The sequence below is a fragment of the Crocuta crocuta genome, unplaced genomic scaffold, assembly GCF_008692635.1.
Source record: "Crocuta crocuta isolate KB4526 unplaced genomic scaffold, BGI_CrCroc_1.0 scaffold288, whole genome shotgun sequence".
NCBI classification, from domain to species: domain Eukaryota; kingdom Metazoa; phylum Chordata; class Mammalia; order Carnivora; family Hyaenidae; genus Crocuta; species Crocuta crocuta.
The window spans coordinates 5,004,181-5,028,395 of NW_027532607.1; the positions used below are offsets into that span (position 1 = coordinate 5,004,181).

General features: G+C 38.7%; 1 protein-coding gene across 5 annotated transcripts in view; it reads left to right on the forward strand.

Annotated features, from left to right (window-relative positions):
- Positions 1 to 24,215, forward strand: part of CEP112 (centrosomal protein 112) — a 420,942-nt gene that overhangs the window by 78,147 nt on the left and 318,580 nt on the right. For 4 of the 5 annotated variants that reach the window (XM_077780421.1, XM_077780423.1, XM_077780422.1 and 1 more), the window contains 4 exons: positions 5,583 to 5,669; positions 8,300 to 8,399; positions 12,161 to 12,279; positions 18,584 to 18,727. In XM_077780421.1, coding sequence (XP_077636547.1) covers positions 5,583 to 5,669; positions 8,300 to 8,399; positions 12,161 to 12,279; positions 18,584 to 18,727 — 450 coding nt within the window. The remainder of the gene's footprint in view (positions 1 to 5,582; positions 5,670 to 8,299; positions 8,400 to 12,160; positions 12,280 to 18,583; positions 18,728 to 24,215) is intronic. The other variant, XM_077780424.1, reaches the window with a different exon arrangement.

Below are 24,215 nucleotides of genomic sequence, written 5' to 3' on the forward strand. Positions count from 1 at the left end.
CTATATTGTGTTTATATACTATACTAGTAAGATTGTTTCTATAGTCTAATCATGATAATGTATCATGAATTATGCCATAGAGGGCAGAAATACAGAGGTATTCTATGGTATCAAGGTAAGAGTTTTCAGAAAAGAGAAACGCCTTTTTTTTTGAGATACTCTTTTATCATCATCATCATCATTATCATCATCATCATCATTATTTTAGAATGGTAGTGGAGAAACTTCTTTTTTAATATTACCCTTATAATAACTTGGTGTTCATTCTCTTAACCAAGTTATCAAATGTTACATTGGCAATATGGGGACAAACGAACCTCTTCCTAATAAGATGGAATGAAAAAGGATACAATATCATGTTAGTGTTAATGCCATCAAAATCTAGTAAGTCTAGTCATCTAGAAGCATCAGACAAATCCAAACTGAGGGACATTCAGTAATTGGCTATACTCTTCAGAAATGTCAAGGTCAAGAAACACAAAGAAAGGCTGTTCCAGATTAAAGGAGATACAGTTGACATGGTAACTAAGGGCATTGTGTGCTCCTGAATTAGATCTCAGACTAAAAAAATAGCTTTAAAGGGCGTTACTGTGATAATCGATAAAGCTTGACTATAAACTGTGCATTAAGTAATATTGTGTTATATTACATTTCCTGATTTCAGTAAGGGCTGTGATGTTAAAAGAAAGCATATTTGTTTTAAGGAAATATACACTGAGTTTTTTCAGGATAAAGAAGCACAGTGTCTCTAGCTTTCTCACGAATGGTTCCAAAAATAGTTTTATGTACATCTGTAAATAGATATAGATACAAAAAATTGATAAAGTGCATCAGCCAAATATAAACAGCTAGCGAATCTGGGTGGAGGGCACATGGGGGAGCTCCTTGTACTATAATTGGAAATATTCTTTAAGTTTAATATTATATCAAAGTAAAAAGTTACAGCAGAAAAATCAAATTTAGATACAACTCTTTGGTTGCAAGAACAGAGATCCATCAAGCTTACCTAAATTAAAAAGGAATACAAAGACTTTCAAATTCAAATATGCCTAGTATCATGAGACCAGTAGGGCCTGAGTTGGCTTACTTCATGTTTGAGATGCTGTCATTTCTAGTCTTTGCAGCGTTGGTTTATTTGCTTTGCTCTCTTCTGTATAGTGGGTTTGTCTGCTTTCTCCCAGTTGTTGCCCCTCTAGAAATTGTTCCTCAAAGTCACTAACTTGCTGTCCTACTTCAGATTCTTGAGAGAGAATATCACAGTTATTCTCCAGCTAATGGATTGCTTAAACATTTGTCAGGTGTTTATTCCTAATCTGGTCAACCAGGATTGAGGTGGAACAGATGGAGAAGGTGGGTTGGAACATGCAACATAGTTCCTTGGTGGTTAGGGCTTACCCTCAGGAGCCTAACGTGTAATAAATTCTCTTGGAAGCAGTGTGGAAAGATATGGCAGTGAATTGTGTCTCCTGTATCCGCCCAGCTTGCTTATATTACTTTTTCAGCTCACTTTTTAATAGACTGCTAAAATGCTGCATTGAGGATCTTCACGTGAACTTAGATCACCCAGCCCCCTTTCTGCTAAAATGAGGGAAAAGTATGATGGGAGTTAGAGGCCAGAGAATGGAAACATTCAGAATTTCTTTCTTTTGTATAGTAAATGGATGACTGCTTCCCACCCCACCACTGAGTGTTTAATAAATCATGAGTCTCTGAGAACTTTTGTTGTAAAACTTTTAAGTTTCATTTGACTATGTTGATTTGATCATGCGTGTTTATCTCCAGTTCAAATTCATTATTTAAAAAAATTATTTTTAATTTTATTTAAATCCAAATTAGTTAACTTACAGTGTGATAATAATTTCAGGAATGGAATTTAGTGATTCATCACTTACATATAACCCCTGGTGTTCATGAGTGCCCTCCTTAATGCCCATCACCCCTCTAGCCCTTTCCCCCACCCAACACCTCACCAGCACCGCTCCGTTTGTTCTCTGTATTTAAGAGTTGCTTATGGTTTGTCTCCCTCTCTGTTTTTATGTTATTTTTTGCTTCCCTTCTCTTATGTTCATCTGTTTTGTATCTTAAGTTCCACCTATGAGTGAAATCATATATTTGTCTCTCTGTCTGACTTATTTCACTTAGCATAATATACTTGAGTTCTATCCACCTTGTTGTAAATGGCAAGATTTCGTTCTTTTTGATTGCTGAGTAATACTCCACTGTATGTATATACCACATCCTCTTTATCCATTCACCCATCGATGGACATTTGGGTTCTTCCTATACTTTGGCTATTGTCGATAGCACTGCTTTAAACATTGGGGTGCCTGTGCCCTTTCGAATCAGCATGCCTGTATCCTTTGGATAAATACCTAGTAGTGCAATTGCTGGGTTGTAGTCTAGTTCTATTTTTAACTTTTTGAGGAACCTTCATACTGTTTTCCAGAGTGGCTGCTCCAGTTTGCATTCCCACCAGGAGTGCCAAAGGGTTCCTCTTTCTCTGCATCCTCGCCAACATCTGTTGTTTTCTGAGTTGTTAATTTTAGCCATTTTGACAGGTGTGAGGTGGTATCTCTTTGTGGTTTTGATTTAGTGATGTTGAGCATCTTTTCATTTGTCTTTTAGCCATCTGGATGTCTTTGGAAAATTGTCTGCTCATGTCTTTTGCCTACTTCTTCAGTGGATTATTTGTTTTTTGGGTGTTGAGCTTAATAAGTTCTTTATAGATTTTTGGATCCTAACCCTTTATCTGATACGTCATTTGCAAATATTTTCTCCCATTTCATCAATTGCCTTTTAGTTTTGTTAATTGTTTCCTTCACTGTGCAGAAGGCTTTTGTCTTGATGAGGTCCCATTTTTGCTTTTGTTTCCCTTGCCTCTGAAGACCTGTCTGGTAAGAAGTTGCTGTGGCCAAGGTCAGAGAATTTGTTGCCTGTTTTCTCCTCTAGGATTTTGATGGCATCCTGTCTTATGTTTAGGTCTTTCATCCATTTTGAGTTTATTTTTGTGTATGATGTAAGAAAGTGGTCCAAGTTCATTCTTCTGCATGCTTCTGTCCAGTTTTCCAAACAGCATTTGCTGAAGGGACTGTCTTTTTTCCATTGGGTACTCTTTCCTGCTTTGTCAAAGATTAGTTGGCCATACATTTGTGGGTCCATTTCTGGGGCCTCTATTCTGTTCCATTGACCTATGTGTTTGTTTTTGTGCCAATACTGTACTGTCTTGATGATTATAGCTTTGTAATACAGCTTGACATCCGGGATTGTGATGCTTCCAGGTTTGGTTTTCTTTTTCAATAGTACTTTGGCTATTCAGGGTCTTTTGTGGTTACATACAAATTTTAGAATTGTTTGTTCTAGCTCTGTGAAGAATGTGAGGGTTATTTTGGTACAGGTTGCATTGACTATGTAGATTGCTTTGGGGAGTATGGACATTTTAACAATATTTGTTCTTCCTAACCATGAGCTTGGGATGTTTTTCTATTTCTTTGTGTCTTGCTCATTTTTTAAATAAATTTCTATTGTTTTCACATTATAGATCTTTTACCTCATTGGTTAAGTTTCTTCCTAGGTATTTTATGGTTTTCAGTGCAGTTGTAAATGGGATTGATTCCTTGATTTCTCTTTCTACTGCTTCATTATTGGTGTATAGAAATGCCTCAGATTTCTGCTGTTGATTTTATATTCTGTGACTTTGCTGAATTCATGTAGTAATTCTAGTGTTTTTTTGGTGGAGTCTTTTGAGTTTTCTTTTCTTTTCTTTTTTTTTTTGAAGTGTGAAATAAAGTTTATTTGTATCACTCAAGTTGTTTTCTTTTTTCTTTTTTTTTTTTTTTACAAATAGTTTATTGTCAAATTAGTTTTCTTTTGAGTTTTCTAAGTGGAGTGTCATGTCATCTGGGAAAGTGAAAGTTTGACTTCTTCCTTGTGATTTGAATGCTTTTTATTTCTTTTTGTTGTCTGATTGCTGAGGCTAGAACTTCCAGCACTACACTGAACAACAGTGGTGAGAGTGGAAATCCCTGTCATGTTCCTGACCTTAGGGGTCATTACTTTGTTTTAATGTTTATTTGTTTTATGGGGGTGGAGGGTATGCATGAGCAGGGGAGGGAGAGAGAGAGGGAAAGAGAATCCCAAGCAGGCTCCTCGCTGTCAGCCCCAGAGCCTAATGTGGGACTTGCTCCCATGAACTGTGAGATCATGACTTGAGCTGAGATCAATAGTCAGATGCTTAACCTACTGAGACACCCAGGCACTCCTGGGTTTTTGAAACATAAATTGAAAAATATAAAGTATATTTCAGAAATTTCCAAGAGATTATTTTGATATATATTTCTTTAAAAAAATTTTTTTTAATGTTTTATTTATTTCTGAGAGAGAGACACACACACACACAGTGTGAACAGGGGAGGGTCAGAGAGAGAGGGAGACACAGACTCTGAAGCAAGCTCCAGGCTCTGAGCAGCACAGAGCCTGACACAGGGCTTGAACCCACAAACTGTGAGATCATGACCTGAGCCGAAGTCAGATGCTCAACCAACTGAGCCACCCAGGCACCCCGATATATTTCTCAGAAAAATTTCCTGAAGGTTGTAGACTAATTCTTTTGAGTACCTACTTTGTGTCCTGAGTATAATTACTTCAATGATATCCGTGAAAATAAGCTTCACAACTCACCGAGGTGAGTTTGACTAGTAGGAGAAGAAATGGAATCTCAAAGGGTGACTTGCCCAAAGTCACAGTAGTTAATATAGTAACATTAAAATCCACAGTAGAAATGAGGTCTGTTAGACGCCAGTATATATACACTCTTGGAAATGGTAAGGAATTGGGTAGTCAAGTACTTTCACATTTTGAGATAATCAGTTTTATGTTATTTGTCTTAAAACCTGTCACTATTATTCTTTTAATTTTGAGATGCACCCATTATTATCAACAATTTGGTTACATTTGGCTGGCCTTGCTCAGAGCGCTGGTACAGTACACGTTGGTTTGAGGAGGATAGGAGTTGTTAATGAATGCTTGAAAGGAGTAAAGTGACTTCCTTGAGGTAGTCAGGGTCTGTGATTCTAAGAGACAGAACTGAAAGATCTGTTAAGAGAAATGTACGGTTATCAGTAATATGCCATAATTGTGGCCATCCACTCTCAAATTGTCACCTTCAAGTGTGAAGGTAAATAAGAGTAGTTTTAATGAGCATGTAGATATGAGAAAAGAAAAAAGTAAAAAGGTTGAATAGAGACTCAAAATTAGTAAAATAGGCTAAATTACTGAGTGGCTTTAGCAAAATTTAAGATGACTTTTTTTGAGGGGTGGAGTGGGGTCAGGATAACTGATGAATCTGTATTTACTACTCTCGATTTTGCCTATCAAGTGAAATTTATCTGAAGGACTTAATTAGCTTGGAAGTAATCAAACAATGTAACCAACATGTTGGTAAAATGATGTGATTGCTAGACCAGTGGCTAGAAGAAAAAAGTTGAAAAGGACACTTTCGTATCAGGAATTATTTTAATTGAATTGTGTACTTTTGCCAAAGGGAAAGGTATGTGAATAACACCTTTGAAATGTTTTCCTTGAAGCTGGACATAAAAACAAAAATGATAGAAGCTAAATGCCATGAGGAGAAGCTGAAACTGCAGCAGAAACATGATGCCGATGTTCAGAAGGTAGGGTATCTACCGTTCACTCTTTCATTAACATTGAATACTCGGAATATTCTGGGTCTTGTGACCATCCATCCCACCGTCCACTTATTTAGTAGTCTATGTTATAAATAGAATTTGCTAACTTAGTATTTCAGCAAAAGTTGGATCTTTGTACTTCATTTTCTAAACAAATGTGTTTATGTAAATCCTTACAGTTTCCACTACCTTTTAGTTCTTCATCTGTTGTTTGAAGGCTGGCCTTCTTAGAGTCCTTAATCTGCATTCAAGCGTTAACTTTTGTAAAAGCTCAAGTAAGATATTAGCTGTACACACTAGTGTTTGTTTGAGTCTGATATTCTTTTTGGTTTTCTGGAAATTAAAATTTGCTTTTTAATTTAAAAAGGAGCGAAATAAGTCAGGCAGAGAAGGACAAATATCATATGTTTGCACGTATAGGAGGATTAGGAGGAACTTGACGGAGGAACAAGGGGGAGAAGAAGGGCAGAAATGGTGGGGGAAAGGGAGAGAAGCAAACCATGAGAGACTCTTGAATGCTGACAAAAACTGAGGACTGATGGATGTGGGGGGAGGGGGGGATGGGCATGGAGGAGGACACTTGTGGGGATGAGCACTGGGTGTTATGTGGAAACTAATTTGACAATAAACTATTAAAAAAATAAATAAAAAATAAAAAGGAACTTTTGGATTTAGTTCTGTTTGTAATATACTGCATACATTGTGTTGGTAGCACTGAATGTAGGCTTCTTTTTCTTTCAGTGGCTCATTGGGATTTGTGCCTTTTAATGTTTCCATTTGTATTTTTAAAGAAAACTTATTTTTATTCTTAATGGGCACAGCAGCAATAATCAATTTATGGTTATCCTACATGGATTTTGAATGATTAGTATATTTTAGTATTGATTTAAAAAATTGAGTGATACATAGATCTATATTTCAGTATATAAAGATTAATCCAAATTGAAACTTGGCATTTACTGTTTCACCGCTAAGCCTGATTCTGCCACACATCACATATCCAAGCTTTCTTAAAAGCTGAAAATATATCCATATTTAGCCAGGTGCCTATTTGGCTCATTTTCTTTCAAAACAACAAGAAGGAAACCACTGATTGAAAATTAGAAAGAGAAAAAATATTGAATCCTTTTCCTTCTTTCTCATTCACATTTTAAAGGCCAGTCTTACTTTCTGCTCTTAGTAGAATTTTACCTTAGCTCAAATTGGTTAGATAGAAACAACTCTCTATCACAAATATGTTAGAGATTTGGTAATGTAATTTTAATATGACATAATATATATCCAAATGAAATAGAATCTATTGATGTGTAAGATAAATAAGTGTAATAATATATTTGGAAAATCACAGTAATAGAGTTTGAAATAGACTTCTTGGTATGTCCGTTACAAAGATCAATTCTAAGAAAAACATTTAATAATAAAATTCTTTCCAGGAATTTCTTCTTTAAAATAAATTCTACATGAAAAAAGAAAGCAATGCAACTAGTTTGAAATGCCATGTAAAATATAAATAAAATCCTTGACCTTACTCCAGGTTTGGAAAGTATATTCATCAATTTGCTGCTTGCATGGCATTTTCTAAGTGTCAGGAATCAGGGAGGAATAAAACTAGAGTGTTGTATCTGTTTGTGTACATTCTTTTCCTTTTTTGCTTCTTTATGGACTTTAGGATCAAACTAGCTCCTTTTCTCATTTACCAGTCATTCTTAGAGGTGGAATTAAAACCATGAATTGTAAAGTAAAATGCTGGTAACAAAAGCACTAAGAAAAGGCTGGTTAGATGTTGGTGAATAACCTTTCCTGCCAATATTATTTTAAGCTGAATTTGAGTGTATAAGAAATATACTCCAACCATAAGAAAAGTGGATATTCATACTCCTGCCTCGGTTTGTTTTTCTTTTTTCCCCTTTGTTAGCACATTTTTTTGTTCTACTTGCTAACTACTGCATTTTGGTTATTTCTTTAACGTGTGTGTAGATATGTTTAGGAGGATAAAATCATGATTAAATCCTAATAAGTGATTCATTTAGAAGTTCTGATACAATACAATTAATGATGTAAAATATTCATGCAATTTTTGACTTATTTTGAAACTGACTTTTTTGATTCATAATAGCAGAGCGAGATCTAAAAGAAGCCTATTGCAGCTCATCTACCCATGTGTCTGGGGATTCTTGTTATTGTGCATGAAAATGAAAGGACAGGGGGAGCATCCAGGGATCCACTCATCTGCAGGTGTTCTGTCCCAGTGCAGTGGGGGGGCGGATCATGCTGCACCAACATGCCAAGTTTCTGGAGGCTTCTCTATGCTTCTTTATGACACACTTTAATTTCTGAATTATATTTTAGAGAATCACTTAAATGATTATTTATATTCTCCTTGAAAATTGATACATGAAAATTGAAAGCTGATGACATATTTCTTTCAGTAATCAATTATTCTAGTGTAGTTTATATTTTCTCAGTGCACTAGAATATAGTTTTTATATCTTTTTTTGGAAACCCATTTATGCGATTCACTGAGATAGACAACAAAAAATATTGTGCTCCTTTTAAAAGTTATGTGTTTTATATGTAAAAAATAGTTTACTAAAACATTTTAAATTTATTTCCAGATTCTAGAAAGAAAGAATAATGAAATAGAAGAATTAAAAATTTTATACAAAAAGAAACAAAATGAAATGGAGGAGACTATTAGAAAACTTGAAAAGAAAGGTGATGTTATATTGTTGCATCAATTTTTTATAAGCATTTCCATTTTATTTTAGTGGTTGTATAAAGTAAAATTTTGTTTCTGGCCTTTAGTATGAGATGGGCATGTTTATGTGGACTTCCATACAACTGAGTCAAAACTCTGTGTGTGTGTGTGTGTGTGTGTGTGTGTGTGTGTATCTGTATATTGTATATAGTATGTATGTGTCTGTATGGGGTATGTGATGTGTGTATGTGGGTGGTGTGGGAAGGTATGTAGTGTATGTTTATGTATGTGCGTATGGGGTGTATGTGTGTTTATGGGGTATGTAGTATCTGTGTGTGTGTGGTTATGTGGGGTGTGTATATGTGTATGTATGGTGTGTGTATGTATGTGTGTGTATGGGGTATGTGGTGTGTGTGTGGGTGTGTGTGGTATGTTTTTATCTATGTGTGTGTGTGCTGTGTATATATGTGTGCATATGGGGCATATGTGTGTGTGTGAGTTATGTGGTATGTGTGTATGAGTGGTGTGGTGTGTGTGGTGTGTGTATGTATGTGTGGTGTGGTGTATGTGTTGTGTTTATATGTATGTATGTGTGCATATGGGTGAATATGTGGAGTGTGTGTGTGTGTGTGTGTGTGTGTGTGTATGTACTTGTGAGAGATGGTGGCAGTGGTAGTTAGTGGTAGTTGGTTTGATTAGGAGTTGGATGAATCTGCCACTGTTCTTCCTACCTCTTAACTCTCTCTTCTTATTGGACCGAAGTGGCCATGGGTCGGTCATACCTGCTTTCAGAGCGAAGTCTAGGGAAATCACTCCTCTTGGCCTAATAAAATTCATTACATTAAGTGTCTGCTTTCAGCCTTGTGGTCTATGCTGGTGTTGTGATTGACAGAACAAACATTTAAAAAGTATTCCCCATTTATACTTTCATTACAAAGGAAAAGAAAGCATATAATCAAGTATTAAATTGACTATGACTATAGGTTAAAACATTGAAATGCAACAGGCAGTCAGAGAGAGTTCTGAAAATCTGTTTTAGCAAAAGGAACCTTAATAACAGTTTTGTAAGATTTGATTAGGTGGAGGGAAGGGGTCCAGGTACTGGGACAGGAAGCCTGTGCTGTTAGGTGTGGGGAGAATGAAGAAGAGCCCTTGAGCTGGAGTGGACGTCCTGTGCATTAGGAGAAGGATTGAAAAGGACCAGACAAGAGACCTTCAGCATGACCTTGAATTTCAGATTTAGAAGTTCCAAGCTTATCTTGTAGATGCTAGGGAATCAGAGAAGATTTTTGAGAAGTGAGCCTTAGAACCTCATGTTTTAGGAGTAGTAGCCTGGTAACGGTCAGTGCCAAACAAGGTGAGGGTGGTTTCTAGTCTGTCATAATAGAGGTGGCATGGAGAGAGCGAGAGTGAGAGCGAATTCTTCTGCTTATTAGAAACATGGGCTCTAATCCCAGACCTGCTGTTCAATGTCTGCTCCATGACATCCTGAAGTTTCTCGGCCACGGCTTACTCATTATAAAATGGTGAGGGTGGAGTAAATAACATATAAAGTCCCTTCCGACTCGAGAATGTTCTGCTCCCATGCTTCTGTAATTTGGCATGTAAACTACTAAGGACCCAGAAGGCTATGGGAGGTAGTGAGGGTGGAACTGAAGAAGCCATTTTGGAGGATTTGGTGAACAGTAAGATAGAAGCAGTGGGAGAGGTTTCCGCTTAGTGTTTCCATATGGAACTTACTCTCTCCCAAACCACCGAACCTGAGTGTATCTGAGAGAATAATGCCCTTGAAATTTAGGGTGGCAATTGCATATATAAGTTAACTAACAAAGCAGATATTTTTAGGTTTATTTCCAGACTTAAATCTTGGTGAAGGTAATTAGAAATTTGTTCAGGTTCTTTTGCCAAATATCAGTGGCTACAAAAATAGTTAAAATTTTTTTCTAGGTTTTCGTTTCTTACGCTGATTCAAACCAGGCAATTTAAACATGCCTAAGACTTAAAAATAATATTTCCTAAGGCTTTTTGAATTACAAACAGATCTTGGTTTTAATTTTGGAATTGTGAAGCAAAATGTCGTCAATGCTAAAGGCTAATGTTAGGTTAACTTAGATTCCTCTCCTCTTCCCCTTTTGTGTTGTGTGGCTGAGATATATGAGTGAAATAAGTTTCTCTGTAAATGTTTATGAAAATTTTGCTATTTTAAAGTAAGTGAAGAAGAACATATTCAGTTAGCTAGGAAAATAGTACATTCAAGCAAAAATACAATTTATTTTACCCTCCAGAAGACATGGGTATATTCAACAAATTTTTAGTTGATATATATCACTGATATAGTGACAGTTTAAAAGATTAAAAAATTTTTTTAATGTTTATTTTTGAGAGAGGGGGGCAAAGTGTGAGCGGGGGAGGGGCAGAGAGAGAGAGGGAGACACAGAATCCAAAGCAGCTCCAGGCTCTAACATGTCAGTCAGCACAGAGCCCGATGCGGGGCTCGAACTCATGAACCATGATATCATGACCTGAGCCAAAGTCGGATGCTTAACCAACTGAGCCACCCAGGTGCCCCATAAATCATTTATAATAAGAAGATAGAAATTTAGATGATTTATAAGGGAAATGTTTTATATAACTGAAAGCCTATTTTGCTTCAGTAACATAAACCGTGATGATGATTTTAATGTATCTAGGAGTGGACAGTATATTGAAGTGATGAATTCCTTCATCTATTTGTTTAGGACACATCTTTTTAAGTACTTGGCCTGTGTGACAGTGTTATGCCCTGTAGATAAAAAGTTGAGATGTCTTTCTCCTTAGGAGATAGGCAAGTAAACCATTATAACATATGAAGTAATAAGTGATTTATTGGAGAAATAGATGAGGTTCCCTGGGAATAAAGAGGAGTTTCTTTCTGCCCTGGCAAGGGGAGGAATCTGGTTGATGAATGGTTCATAAAGAGGGTGATACTCGAGGGGCACCTGCATGGCTTAGTCGGTTAAGCATCCAACTCTTGATCTCCACTCAGGTCATGATCTCCCAAGTTGTGGGGTCGAGCTCGGTGTCAGGCTCTGGGCTGACAGTGCAGAGTCTGCCTGGGATTCTTTCTCTCCCTCTTTCTCTGCCCCTCCCCAACTCGCTCACTTGCACTCTCTCTCTCTCTCTCTCTCTCTCTCTCTTTCACAAAATAAGTAAACAATAAAAAAGAATAGAAGGTGATGCTTGAACAAGGGAGAGAGGGGCATTCCAGGTAATAAATGATCATAGTTAGGCAGTGAATAGATGAAAGAATACGGCCTCCGGAAGCTGCAGGTAGGTTGGTGTGTTTCCAATAGAGGTTTAAAAATATGGACGTGTTGAGAGATATGGCCAGGAAGCAGACAGATCATGAGGAGCTCTTTTCCATATTAGAGATTTTTGGCTTTTACCTTTTAGGTGAGGGAAGTTGTAGAAAGATTTCAAATCTGGTAGTAACGGTGCTGCATTTGCACTGTAGAAGGGCCTCTTCAAAGCCATGGAGAACCCACTGGAAGGAAATGATATAGAGGCCAGCACACTGTTTAAATTGTCTAGGGAGTGAATAGTAATGGATTCAACCAATTCTGTGGTGTTAGAAATGGAGAAAAAGCGAGGAAAGAATAGGAGATACTTCAGACGAGGCAATTGGGAAGACTTGCGGAAAAATGGAATTATCTGTTACCTGGCAAACCATATTTTTTGTCACCAGACTCTTATGAGGTAGCTAGAATTGGTTTAACTATGTTTTCATCATTTTTGACAGTTCAGATCCTTATACGTGACTGTCAAGTTATCAGAGAGACCAAAGAAAACCAGATTACAGAGCTAAAAAAGATATGTGAACAGAGTACAGAATCTCTGAATAATGATTGGGAAAAAAAGGTAAGCGACATAAAATGGTAATGGAAAATACAAAGGTATAAGCTTCAAGGTAGTACATTTAATTATAAAAATATATTCATAGAATATATAGAAAAGTATGAAAAAAGAAAATAAAGTAACTTAAAATTCAAGCCTAACTGTCTAGAAATAGCTACTGTTCATGTTTTGGTATAATCTAGAAGTATAATGGTTTATAAAGTAGGTTTCACTTAGAAAACTTACTTTTGATTAATTTTTGAGTTTCATGTTCTGAATTTTTTTGTCATAACTTATAGATTTTAAGGAAAATTAGTAGGGAAAAGCAGTAGGATAATTTTTGGAAATTACACCTTTTTAATTTTGGATTTTGGCCATTGGATCATTCCTTCTCTGAAATTTCAGATAATACAGTATTTATAGTACAAACTTGTTTTTGATGTAAACAAAATTAGTAGTGGATGGGTTATTCTTGGAGGAGCATTTAATTTAATTAAGAAAATATTTTCATATAATTTAGTGGTGCCAAGAGCAATGTAATAAAAATACTTGTTATGAATGAATCTCACATAGTCATATAGTACTTTCACTTAGGAGCCCTTAACCGTTAGTTCAGGTTACAATATGTGTTTACAATAAATCATGTTACTTCTTTTGAGGTATTCCGTCATAAAGATAAGTCATACTGTTAACTCATATTCTCTCAATTACAGACCAGGTTCAAAATGTTTTACTGGAAGTTATAAATGCCTTTCCAGGCAGACACTGTTGGCCTGAAATATGTCCTGGGGATGGTAGTTATAGGATGAGTCTGGGAAGTGCATTGCAGATGTTTTACTATGGGTAGAATTAGCTCTTTTCTAGTTTTATTTTGACAGTTTATGTGTTTTTCTCACTCTCACATTTTGGTTTGGTCTTTTCCATAAGTATGGCATATTTTTGTGTTTGTTGTGCATTGTGTACAGAATGAGTGCCCTTCCTCCCTTTGTCTAAATTCCCTAGTTCCTTCCTTTTCAGTTTAAATTGTCAGGTATGAGAAGAGAAAAGTCTTCTGCATTCCACTGTGTACAGGGTACATTTTATTCCTTCAGCTGGATTAGCAAATCTTTCTTACAGCTACATGGTAATTGGCGGATATGAATGCACTGCACATGGGATGGAAGGTCTCTTTTATGAAGTACAGTTGCATGTAAATCTGGGCAGATGGGCGAACGTGGTGCAAGCAAGATAGGTACCAAAAATTAACAAGACGATGATAGGGGTACTTTATGATTTATGCAAGCATTCATTAAAAAATTATTAAGTATCTATATGGACAGGTAGTGCAAGTTTGTGCACGTGCATGTGTGCTCATGTGTGTGCACATGTGCATGGTGTATATATGTGTGCATGTGGTGTGTGCACACATGCATGTGTACATGTGGGGTATGTGTGTGCACGCATGCGTGTGCGCATATTCCCTAATATCCCTGATAGAAATCTTCACTGCACATGTCTCACTCCAAGTCCGTTATGACAACTTCCTGTTTAAGATGTCTCCTTGATCTGAATCCCATTGTTCTTCCCAAACCCCATCTTCTTCCTTTATTGCTAAAACAGTCTCCTCCTAGGGATTTTCCCTAATTCCCTGTATCCTGTGGCATTGCTATTTGCACAGCTGCTTAGGCTCTTCTTCTTGCTTTACCTCCACATCCAGTCTCTTGTCAAGTTCTATTGTGTTGTTCGCGCTGCTTGTTTTCTTATTCACCCTTGGTCCTTCCCTAGTTCCAGAGGCTGTCACCCCTCCCTGTGCTGTAACTGGACGCTGCACCTCTTCAGTCCACCCTTCCTCCCCCCCCCCCAGCCCCCTGCCAGTACACCACACCGATGGTCTTTCTAACCCTCCGGTCCCCTTCCCTCCCCACACACCATGTTTATTTATTATTATTATTATTTTTAATGAATATAATTTATTGTCACATTGGCTTACGTACAACACCCAGTGCCTATCACCCATTTTCCCTCTCTCCCATCCCATCATCTACCCTTAGTTTGTTCTCTGTATTTAATAGTCTCCTGTGGTTTGCCTCCCTTCCTCTGTATCTACTTTTTTCCCCTTCCCTTCCCCCATCATCTTCTGTTCAGTTTTTCAAGATCCACATGAGTGAAAACATATGATATCTGTCCTTCTCTGACTGACTTATTTCACTCAGCATAATACTTTCCAATTTCATCCACGTTCCAATGGCACCATTTCATTCTTTCTCATTGCCAAGTAGTGCTCCATTGTATAGATAAACCACATCTTCTTTAACTGTTCATCAGTTGATGGACATTTGGGCTCTTTCCATAATTTGGCTATTGTTGAAAGTGCTGCTATGAATATTGGGGTACACTTGCCCCTGTGCATCGGCACTCCTGTATCCCTTGGGTAAATCCTAGTAGTGCTATTGCTGGGTCATAGGGTAGTTCTATCTTTAATATTTTGAGGAACCTCCAGACTGTTTTTCAGAGTGGCTGCAACATACTCCACGTTTAAATCACCCCAGTGATTTCCTGGTAGGAAATTTACAGGATTCTTCATGACTGAGACTCTGGATCTTTTAAGCCTCACCTTCTGTTACAAGCCTATGCTGTTTCTTATGCTTTTGGACTAGCTTCACAGAACTTTCCCAGTTATCTGACTCTACCATGCTGTTTCTAATCTGTGGGCCTTTAAAAACATAGAGTTATGATTCACACACCATAAAATTTACCTGTTTAAAGAGTACAGTTCAGTGGTTTTCATTATATTCACAGGATTATGTGACCATCATCACTATTTAATTTCTGTCACCCCAGAAAGAAACCCATTAGCAGTCACTTCTCATTTCCCCTCCCTCCAGCCGCTTGCAGACACTAATCCACTCTCTGTCTCTGGAATTCTGCCCGTAGAATCACATACTATGTGGCGGTTTGTGACTGCCTTCGCTCACTTAGCGTATGTTTTTAAGTTTCACCTTCATCAGTTGATAAACAGTTGAATTGATTCCATTTTTTGGATATCATGAATAATGCTGCTATGAAAATTTGTGTACGAGTTTTTGTGTGGACGTACGTTTTCATCTCTCTTGGCTGTTATATGGGGGAAACACTACCCATGTTTTTCTTCACTCATACACTCCGAATTCTTCTGACTCCAGATGTGTGTATTTTCTAAACATCAAGCAATTTTCTTGGACACCAACTGGCGTCCTGTAATGCAATTAAATTTCGACACCATTTGCCTGGAGTTAGTATCAGATCCTACAAGGTAAGGGCTAAATCCCACAAGTCTACCCCCACTTGAGATGTCAACAAAAAGTCCCAGGTTGTTACCTGTATCTCTAACCAAATGGCTATAAATAGAAGTCGGCACGAACCCCTCTTTGGCTTCCTTGATGTACGGCAATGGCTCATGGAACTTAGGGAAACCTTACTTAACACTGTTTTACTATAAAGGATGTAATAGGAGGTACTGATGAATGGCCAGATGAAGAGATACACAGGGAAGGGGCACAACGTTTCCATGTCCTCTCCTGGCACACCACTCTTGTGCACGTTCACCACCCTAGACTCTCTCTGAACCTCCAGATTTTTGGGATTTTTATAACACAGGCATGAGCAATTATAAACTTACTCTTTAGCCACTCTCCCCTTCTTGGGGGATGGGGTGTGGGGCTGAAAGTTAACAAGCTTCTAATTATGGCCTGATCTTCCAGGTGACCTCCATCTTGAAGAGCCTATCAAGAGTCATCTCATTGGAACAAAACACACTCTTTTCATGTAGGGAATTCTTAAAAAATTGTTTTTAAATCTTTTTTTTTTTGAGAGAGAAAGAGATACAGAGCACAAGCAGGGGAGGGGCAGAGAGAGGGGGACGCAGAATCTGAAGTAGGCTTCAAGCTCTGAGATGTCAGCACAGAGACCAACGTAGGGCTTGAACCCATGAACTGTGAGATTGTGTCCTGAGCCAAAGTCGGAGGCTTAACCGACTGAGTCACCCAGGCGCCCCTGACCTAGGAAATTCTAAGGGATTTAGGAGCTCGAGCGTAGGAACCAAGGTCAAAGACCAAAAATTAGAAGAAAAGATGCTCTTAGTGCTCTTATCACTTAACACAACAGGGGTTTTAGCTCTATGCCAGGAACTGGGGGTGGAGACCAGCATACCTATTTTCTGTTATATCACAGGTATATACTGAGGAGTGGAATTTCTGGGTCATATGGTAATTCTGTGTTTAACATCTTAAGGAACTGCCTGACTGTTTGCCTGAGTGGCTGCCCCATTAACCTGTGGGCTTTTATACTTCTCCAGCTACTTAGACAGATTCCTGATTTGTCTGTGTCCCTTCTGGCATGAGGCAACTTACATGGTCAAGTGTCCAGGCTAAAGACCCATATGGAGGACCCTGGGAAGACCTTTTGCATCCCCTTTATCCACTGCCAAACCCTGGCTAAAGAATGCATGGATCCCCTCATGATCAGGGCCCTGATGGCACCCTGATGGCTTAAGAACCCCTAGCAAGGTTTGTCCTTTAGAGCCTGACAGGTAATATATGCTGCTCAGTTGATCTCTCAGGGGCACCTTGCCCTTTAAAGCCTCCCAGACCAAATTACCTCAATGCTAATTCATTGCCAGGTTTGAGGAGGCTCCCTGTGATATATTGTGCCTGGTACTTGGTAGATACCCATAGAATTTCTAGATGAATACTTGAGTATTCGTCATTTCCAGTCAAATTATTGGACTAGATACACCTGTTCGGTCCTCAAACATAGCAGCCAAGTTAGAGCATCCTTGTTTCTGCCAGTATCCTGTTTATTCTTGCAGGCACAACTGTAAATTCCCTGGATGAGATGACTCAGACTGACGTACAGACCCTCCTCCAGCTTCAATAGGCATAGGCCCCTTCAAAATCTGACATGGGATGCCCCTGAGAAACTCCTGTGTACTAGATATTGTGGGTTTTAAATTCTAAGTAGGCCATGTCCTGGGCCCTCCAGGAGACCATAAACATAAAGAAACCACTACAACAGGAGTAAAAGCATAAAATTCTAAGAGACCCTTTTAGATCACTTATCAGGGTTAACTACGCATATCCGTCGGCAGCACTGAAACTGAGGTGCTGTGGGCTTTGCCACTTTCACACGCCATTAAGTGACTGACTTTTGAATACCAGACGTATTCAATGTACCAGTTTGAAACATATACATTGGCAAAAAGTACAAATAGCAACATACCAGGGAGCTGGGGACCACTCAAAAAGAGCCCAGACTGCATATGTTGAATTTGTGGAACCCCAGGGTCTCTTTTGTGTGGCTGTGACTGAGCCATCTTCACTTTTCCTGTTCAGCTGGGGGCCCTTGCCAATAATGAGCACAATTAGGGCCTGCATTCTGCCTTGAACGTCCACCATCTCTCCACTTGGTTTGGTGTCTTCTTAGTCAAATAAGAATCTGTGTGCATGTGTTACATCCTTGCGTCCCCTATTCATGAATGGGAAATCAGATCTGTCCTTTAAACTATTCTGGACTTCTTCCCTCCCCATCTACTGAGTGGACCTGTCCTGAGGACAGGACTCAGAATTTCACTCCCATTGAGATAAGTGAAGGAACTGCCCCCAGGCTGGGAGCACAGGCTTTCAACTCCCTTTAGAAGCTATCCACTGCACCTTCTTTCCTTTACCTTCTTTTCTTTCTATAGATATTTTGGAGCTTCATCCATTTAAACAGTGAACACCTAATCTCTGTAAAACCTACATACTTGAGGACACATAGTATCCAGTTCTACTTAGAGAATCCTTTCCCTATTTGATTTATAAATGCCATCTTTACCTCTACTTTTGTACAAATTATGGAATGGGTAGAAATAGTTTCTTGTTGGGGGTGAGGGTAAAGGAGAAAGCATTGTTAACCTTACTCTTGTGCAAAATGTTGTGCAAATGAACTGCAAATCCTAACAGATGATATTCTTAATAACAATATTATAAACTTTTCTGCTTTCTGATTTCAGGCAAATACTAGTTTTGTTTAGCTGAGGTATTGTGCTATCTGTATGATTTATTTATTCTCTCTACCTGTGGTGGAGAATTCCCTTTAATATTCGTTTGTTCATTAAAATTTTCACTTCAGGAAAATAAAGAGAAAAATTGTTTCTTAATCGCACTCTATATAATATCTTTCCTTTGAATATTTATTTATGAGTTTTGTATCTTTTGTTGTTCAGGTTGCCAAATAACTAAATAGAGAAATAAAGGAAAACATTTTTTTTCTGAATTGCAAACTAATCTCTTCTATAATAATAGTGAAAAACCAATTCTTGAATTCACTGTAGCTCCACAATGCTGTGGCAGAAATGGAAAAGGAAAAGTTTGATCTTCAAAAGCGGCACACAGAAAATATTCAAGAGTTGCTCGAGGACACGAATATGCGTCTGAATAAAATGGAGGGTGAATACATGGCACAGACGCAGTCCACGGTGAGGCTTTTTCCCTTTTCTTGCATTTTTAGTAACCGTCCTATTAATCTCCATGAGGCCATGCTTCCCCCATGTGTTCCAGGCATAAATAAATGCGTTCTAGAATTTAACAAAACATTTTACCTTCTTACTCGATATAAAATTATATACAACAATGGACAGTCTGTTGAAGTTTGCTGTGGGATTTTACTCTGGATTCTTCTGTGCTTNTCTTTCTCTCTCTCTCTCTCTCTCCCCCCCTCTCCCTCCCTCCCTCCTTCCCTTCCTCTCTTCCCTTCTCCCTTTCCCCCTTTCTTCCTCGTTGTTTCCTTCCTTCCTTCTCTCTTTTCCTCCCTCCTCCTCTCCCTTTCTTTCCTTCCTTCCTTCTTTGTCTCCTTTCTTCCCTCCCTCCCCCTCTCCATCTCTCTTTTTTTTTCTTTCTTCCTTTCTTTTCTTTATTTCTGTTAATTTGCTTGCTCTTTTATTTCAACTTGATTGAGGGACAAGACAGAGATATCACGTGGGTGAACCCCAAAAGTTCCCATCTTGAGAGGATGCAGAAGAAGGTCACCCTAGTACATAGCAGAGAGACCAATGATTTCTCTAGGGAAAGATGAAGGAGGCCCCTCAAGAGCCTCCTCACGGAGCCTTGCAGAGGATAGGTCTGAGAGAGTGAGCATCTTTGGCCTGAGAAGCTTAGCTGACTTCCTACAATATGTAAGCCCGGAACAGGTAGGCTGTGGATATGTGGACAGAGCTCCTCACATCCGGGCAAGTGTACGTTATCAGTTTTGTTCCTCATATGTGACGTGACCTCACAGAATGGTAGAGCCTTGTGTCCCAGGCTCTACCCAGCTCTCATTTCCCACTGACGGTCTACCTGGGCCCTCCTGGCTTGGCCCCATACTTGCTTAAACTTAAAGGTGTGGTGTCTGAACATGAGTCAGTTTTCCAGGCATATTGTGGAGACTCTGAGACCAGCTCTAGGGCTAGTTTCACAGGGTTATAGAAAGGAGAAGCAGGATCCATAGAGACTTGGAACTTAGGCTTTCAGATCTTGGGTTCAAATCCCAGTTTCGCACTTGCTTGAGTGCCAGGTAAATTCTTCTAATGTTAATTTTCCTCATCTGCTGGATAGGATAACAGTAGACAGTGTAATACATATTATTGGAAATTTAAAATAAATTAATATACACAAATTAAGTTATATAATAAGTACTCAATTGATAATTTTTTAATGTTATCTTTGAAAATGTAACATACAAGAATAGAAATCAAGAGAGACATATAAATGAGAAAATAATTAAGTCAAGAGGTTAATCAACATTTGTTTGAAGATGGCAGGTTGAAGATCATGCTGGCTTCTATCCCTGCCCACAAAAATGATAGTAAAGGGATAAAGAAAGACATAAACTCAGAAGGACAAAGAGCATTTGACAGTCATACAGTTTTTGGAGTTGGAGGCTATAGGTGCGACTGACCTGCCCAGTTCAAGAAAGCAGAACCTTAAGTCAGCACTGAAGTGATGTCCAGGCAAACTGGGTGGCACCCTGGGTCTTCTAGACATTCAGGGCCTGTTAGCATCAGTCACTTCTGGTCAGGTGGTGCTTCAACACTTCGGATTCCTAGAAAGTTTTTTTTCTTAATGTTTTATTTATTTCTGAGAGACAGAGAGAGAGAGAGAGAGAGAGAGCCTGAACAGGGGAGGGTCAGAGAGAGAGGGAGACACAGAATCTGAAGCAGGCTCCAGGCTCCGAGCTGTCAGCATAAAGCCCGACGCGGGACTCGGACCTACGAACCATGAGATCATGACCTGAGCTGAAGTCAGATGCTTAACTGATTGAGCCACCCAGGCGCCCCTAGAAAGTTTTTTAAAGATGCAACTAGATGCTGACTTTGAGTGATGGACACAAGTGGATTTATGATACTACCGTTTTTACTTTTGTATCTGTTTGAAATGTCCCATAATACAACTTTTTTGATGATAAAATTAACAACCTGGACCAGCCAGATCTTTCTGTTCCTCTTCTACCCACTTCATGAAGCATGGGGGGATCATAGCAGAAGACATGAGGTTATTTTCTAAAGGGATTTTTTTCCTTTTTCCTTTTTTTTTTTTTTTGGACTTTAAAAAACATTTATGTATTTATTTGAGAGAGAGCGAGGAAGAGTAGGGGAGGGACAGAGCGAGAGAGACAGAGAGAGAGAAAAAAAGAATCTCAAGCAGGCTCTGCACTGGCAGCACAGAGCCTGATGTGGTCCTTGAACTCATGAACCATGAGATCATGAACTGAGCCAAAATTAAGGGTTGACGTAACCAACAGCCACCCAGGCGCCCCTATTTTCTTAAGAGATTTCTTATCACAGAAGTTCTCCAAGTGTGGTGAGCATTGCCTGGTGGGTCGTTGAGCCTCTTCAGAATCCTTTGAGCTGCGCCAGACTGTAACTCTTCCCACCCCCCAGTGAAGGAAAAACAACTAAAACTCAGGTCACTTATATATGAAGTTTCCCTCAGATTTTCTCACCTCAGAATTTGATGCCAGAAGACAAGAGAACATTGAGAGACAAACAGGAGAAGAAGTGTGGTCTAATCCAGTTTTTCAGGAGAGAGAATACAAGCAGTTTTGAACATTAGCAAATGTCTTTGATTTTTAGAAACATTAAATGTCACTCTGATGTCTCTGGTGTGGGGTTTTTTTGGGGCATTATTTGAGCCCTTTAAATCTGTGTTCAGAGAAATTTATTTACATTATTTCTCCAAAAAGATTGGTCCTTCCTACCCCTTAGGTCTTTATGTTTTCTATCTTTTTCTGCTTTCTTCCTATTCTCTGCTCTTAGAATAGTTTCCTATCTGATCTCATTCTCACCAATTAATTCTTTAGTAAGTTTCCTCCTGCTTATTGTGTCAGTTACACCTTTTATTTATTTATTTATTTATTTATTTTTGTTTTANAGCCACCCAGGTGCCCCTATACCTTTTATTTTAACTAGTATATTTTTTTCATTTTTAAAAATGTTTGTTTATTTTTGAAAGAGAGAGAGAGAGAGAGAGAATCTGAAGCAGACTGAAGGCTCTGAGCTGTCAGCATAGAGCCTGACGCAGGGCTCAAGCTCACAGACTATGAGATCATGACCTGAGCAGAAGTCGGATGTTCAACTGACTGAGCCCCCCAGCCACCCCTTAATTATTACAGTTTTTCATATCCAATATTTTCATTTAGTGGTGACCTCCTCCTCCTCTTATTTTCTTCTTTTCTCAAGCAGAGTGAATGTATTTACACATCACAGAAGTGGTAAGGGATTGGCATCCAGAACAGATAAGGAGCTCCTACACATCAACAGCAATAGTGTCTGGAGCCCTTTATGGTGAGGCTCACTCTCTCCTCCCTGTTTAAAGCGTAATAAATCCAAGAGACATTTGTAGTCCATTAGAGAAACATGGCAGGCATTATACTTGGTCCTGGAGCCAAAGTGATGACCAGAAAGTCCTTGCTCACACTTTTCTGAGCGTGACAGCCAATTAATAACTATAAACGTCCAGTGGTACTCAGTGCTCTGATGAAAAAGAAGTCAATGGAAGACATGCATTGTAAATGGGGCTGATTTTGTTCAAGGCTGTGGGAATTGGTTGTTGGGATAAAAGAAATTTTAGATATTATAGTGGCTTGTGGTCCTCCAATGGTACAGTTTATAAACAGTGTGTCTGGGGTATTAAACTTTAATGGTAGGGAATGAGTAAAAGAAAAATATCTAAAAAGTCTTAATTAGGGGGGCAATAATTAGAAGAAAAAAAAGTTTGGGGCACTTGGTGGCTCAGTCAGTTTTACGTCCGACTTCGGCCCAGGACACGATCTCACTGTTGGTGAGTTCGAGCCCCGCGTCGGGCTCTGTGCTGACCGCTCAGAGCTTGGAGCCTGCTTCTGATTCTGTGTCTCTGTCTCTCTTCTCCTCCCCAACCCATGCTTTATCTCTCTCTGTCTCAAAAATAAACATTAAAAAAAAGTAAAGAAAAAAGAAGAAAGAAAAGGTTGAGCAACACTGGTGTGAGGGGAGAGGGTGGAGGAAGGTGCTACATAGGTAAGGCCATTGTGGAAAGCCTTTCTGAGGGGGAGCATTAACATAGAGACCTCAGGAAGTATGGGAAAGAGCCATGTGATAATCTGGGAACAGCATTTCAGGCAGAAGGAACAGCCAGTGCAAAGATCCTAGCACTGGTATGTGTCAGGCAAGTCCAGAGAATAGCAAGGGGGCAGTGCAGACCAAGCATTGGGAGCAGTAGGAAACGAGTTAGGGGACAGATCAGAGAAAACTGTGTAGACCATTGTGGTTAACTTTTTTAAAACAGCTTTATTGAGGCATAATTTATATGTTACAAAATTATTCTAAAGTGTTCAATTCACTGAATTTTTAGTATATCTGTATTGAATTTTTAATGGGTGGAGCACATGGAAGCAATTCCATCTGGTTAATATTGTAAACATGTCTCTCTGGTCCTGTGCAGAGAAAAAAGTGTGAGGGGCCAGGAATGGGAGCAGGGAGACTGATTAGGAAGCTATTATTGTAGCCCAGGTAAGAGAGGGGCTGACTTGGACATGATATTGGCCAGCAAATGATGATGCTCTTCAGCACAATGCAGAGGCAGGAGGTGGATCAGGATTTTTGGGGTAAAAAAATACCAAGAATTTATTTTCTGGGGCACCTGCGTGGCTCAGTTGGTTAGTGTCCGACTTTGGCTCGGGTCATGATCTCAAGGTTCGTGGGTTTGAGCCCTGTATCAGGCTCTGTGCTGACAGTTCGGAGCCTGGAGCCTGCTTCGGAGTCTGTGTCTCCCTCTCTACCCCTCTACCGCTCATGCTCTGTTTCTCTCTCTCTCAAAAATTAATAAACATTTGAAAAAAAGAATTTATTTTCTGGATAATCAGCATGATAATATATTTAAAGTCATGAACAACCACCAAATTTGTAATCTGAAATACATTTTTGTCATCTCCAAAATCCTAAATTTTTGCAAACAGGAGTTAAACATATTAAGTAATTTTAAAGTTGAAATTTGTGAAGCATACTGATTGCCTACAATGTTGACTGTATAGTTCTATTTTATTAATTCAATAATATAGGAGCAACATCTTTCACAGTGGAATTTTTAATCTTCATACATTTGGGATGTAAAGGAAAATGATGCTTTTGAGCCAAGTGGTCATTGTCAGAGAAACTTCATTCAATTTTTAATGAAAGTTGAAGTTAAAAATTAGCATTCAGACGTTGTCATTAAGTAACAGTAAATATAGAGAAAAATGGACAGAGTCTGTCAGCAGGATTGAATTTAAGAATCATCAAAACTAGACAGATCTTGCTGAGCAGCTCCTGATTTAATAATTAAATAAGGTAGAGTTCAAGGCATGGCTTGAGATGAAAGACGGGACTGTCACTGAGAATTAGTTTCTCTGTTTTGTTGTTCTTTCAGGCTTTTTTCTTTTCTTTCTTTCTTTTTTTTTTTTTTTTTTTTTGT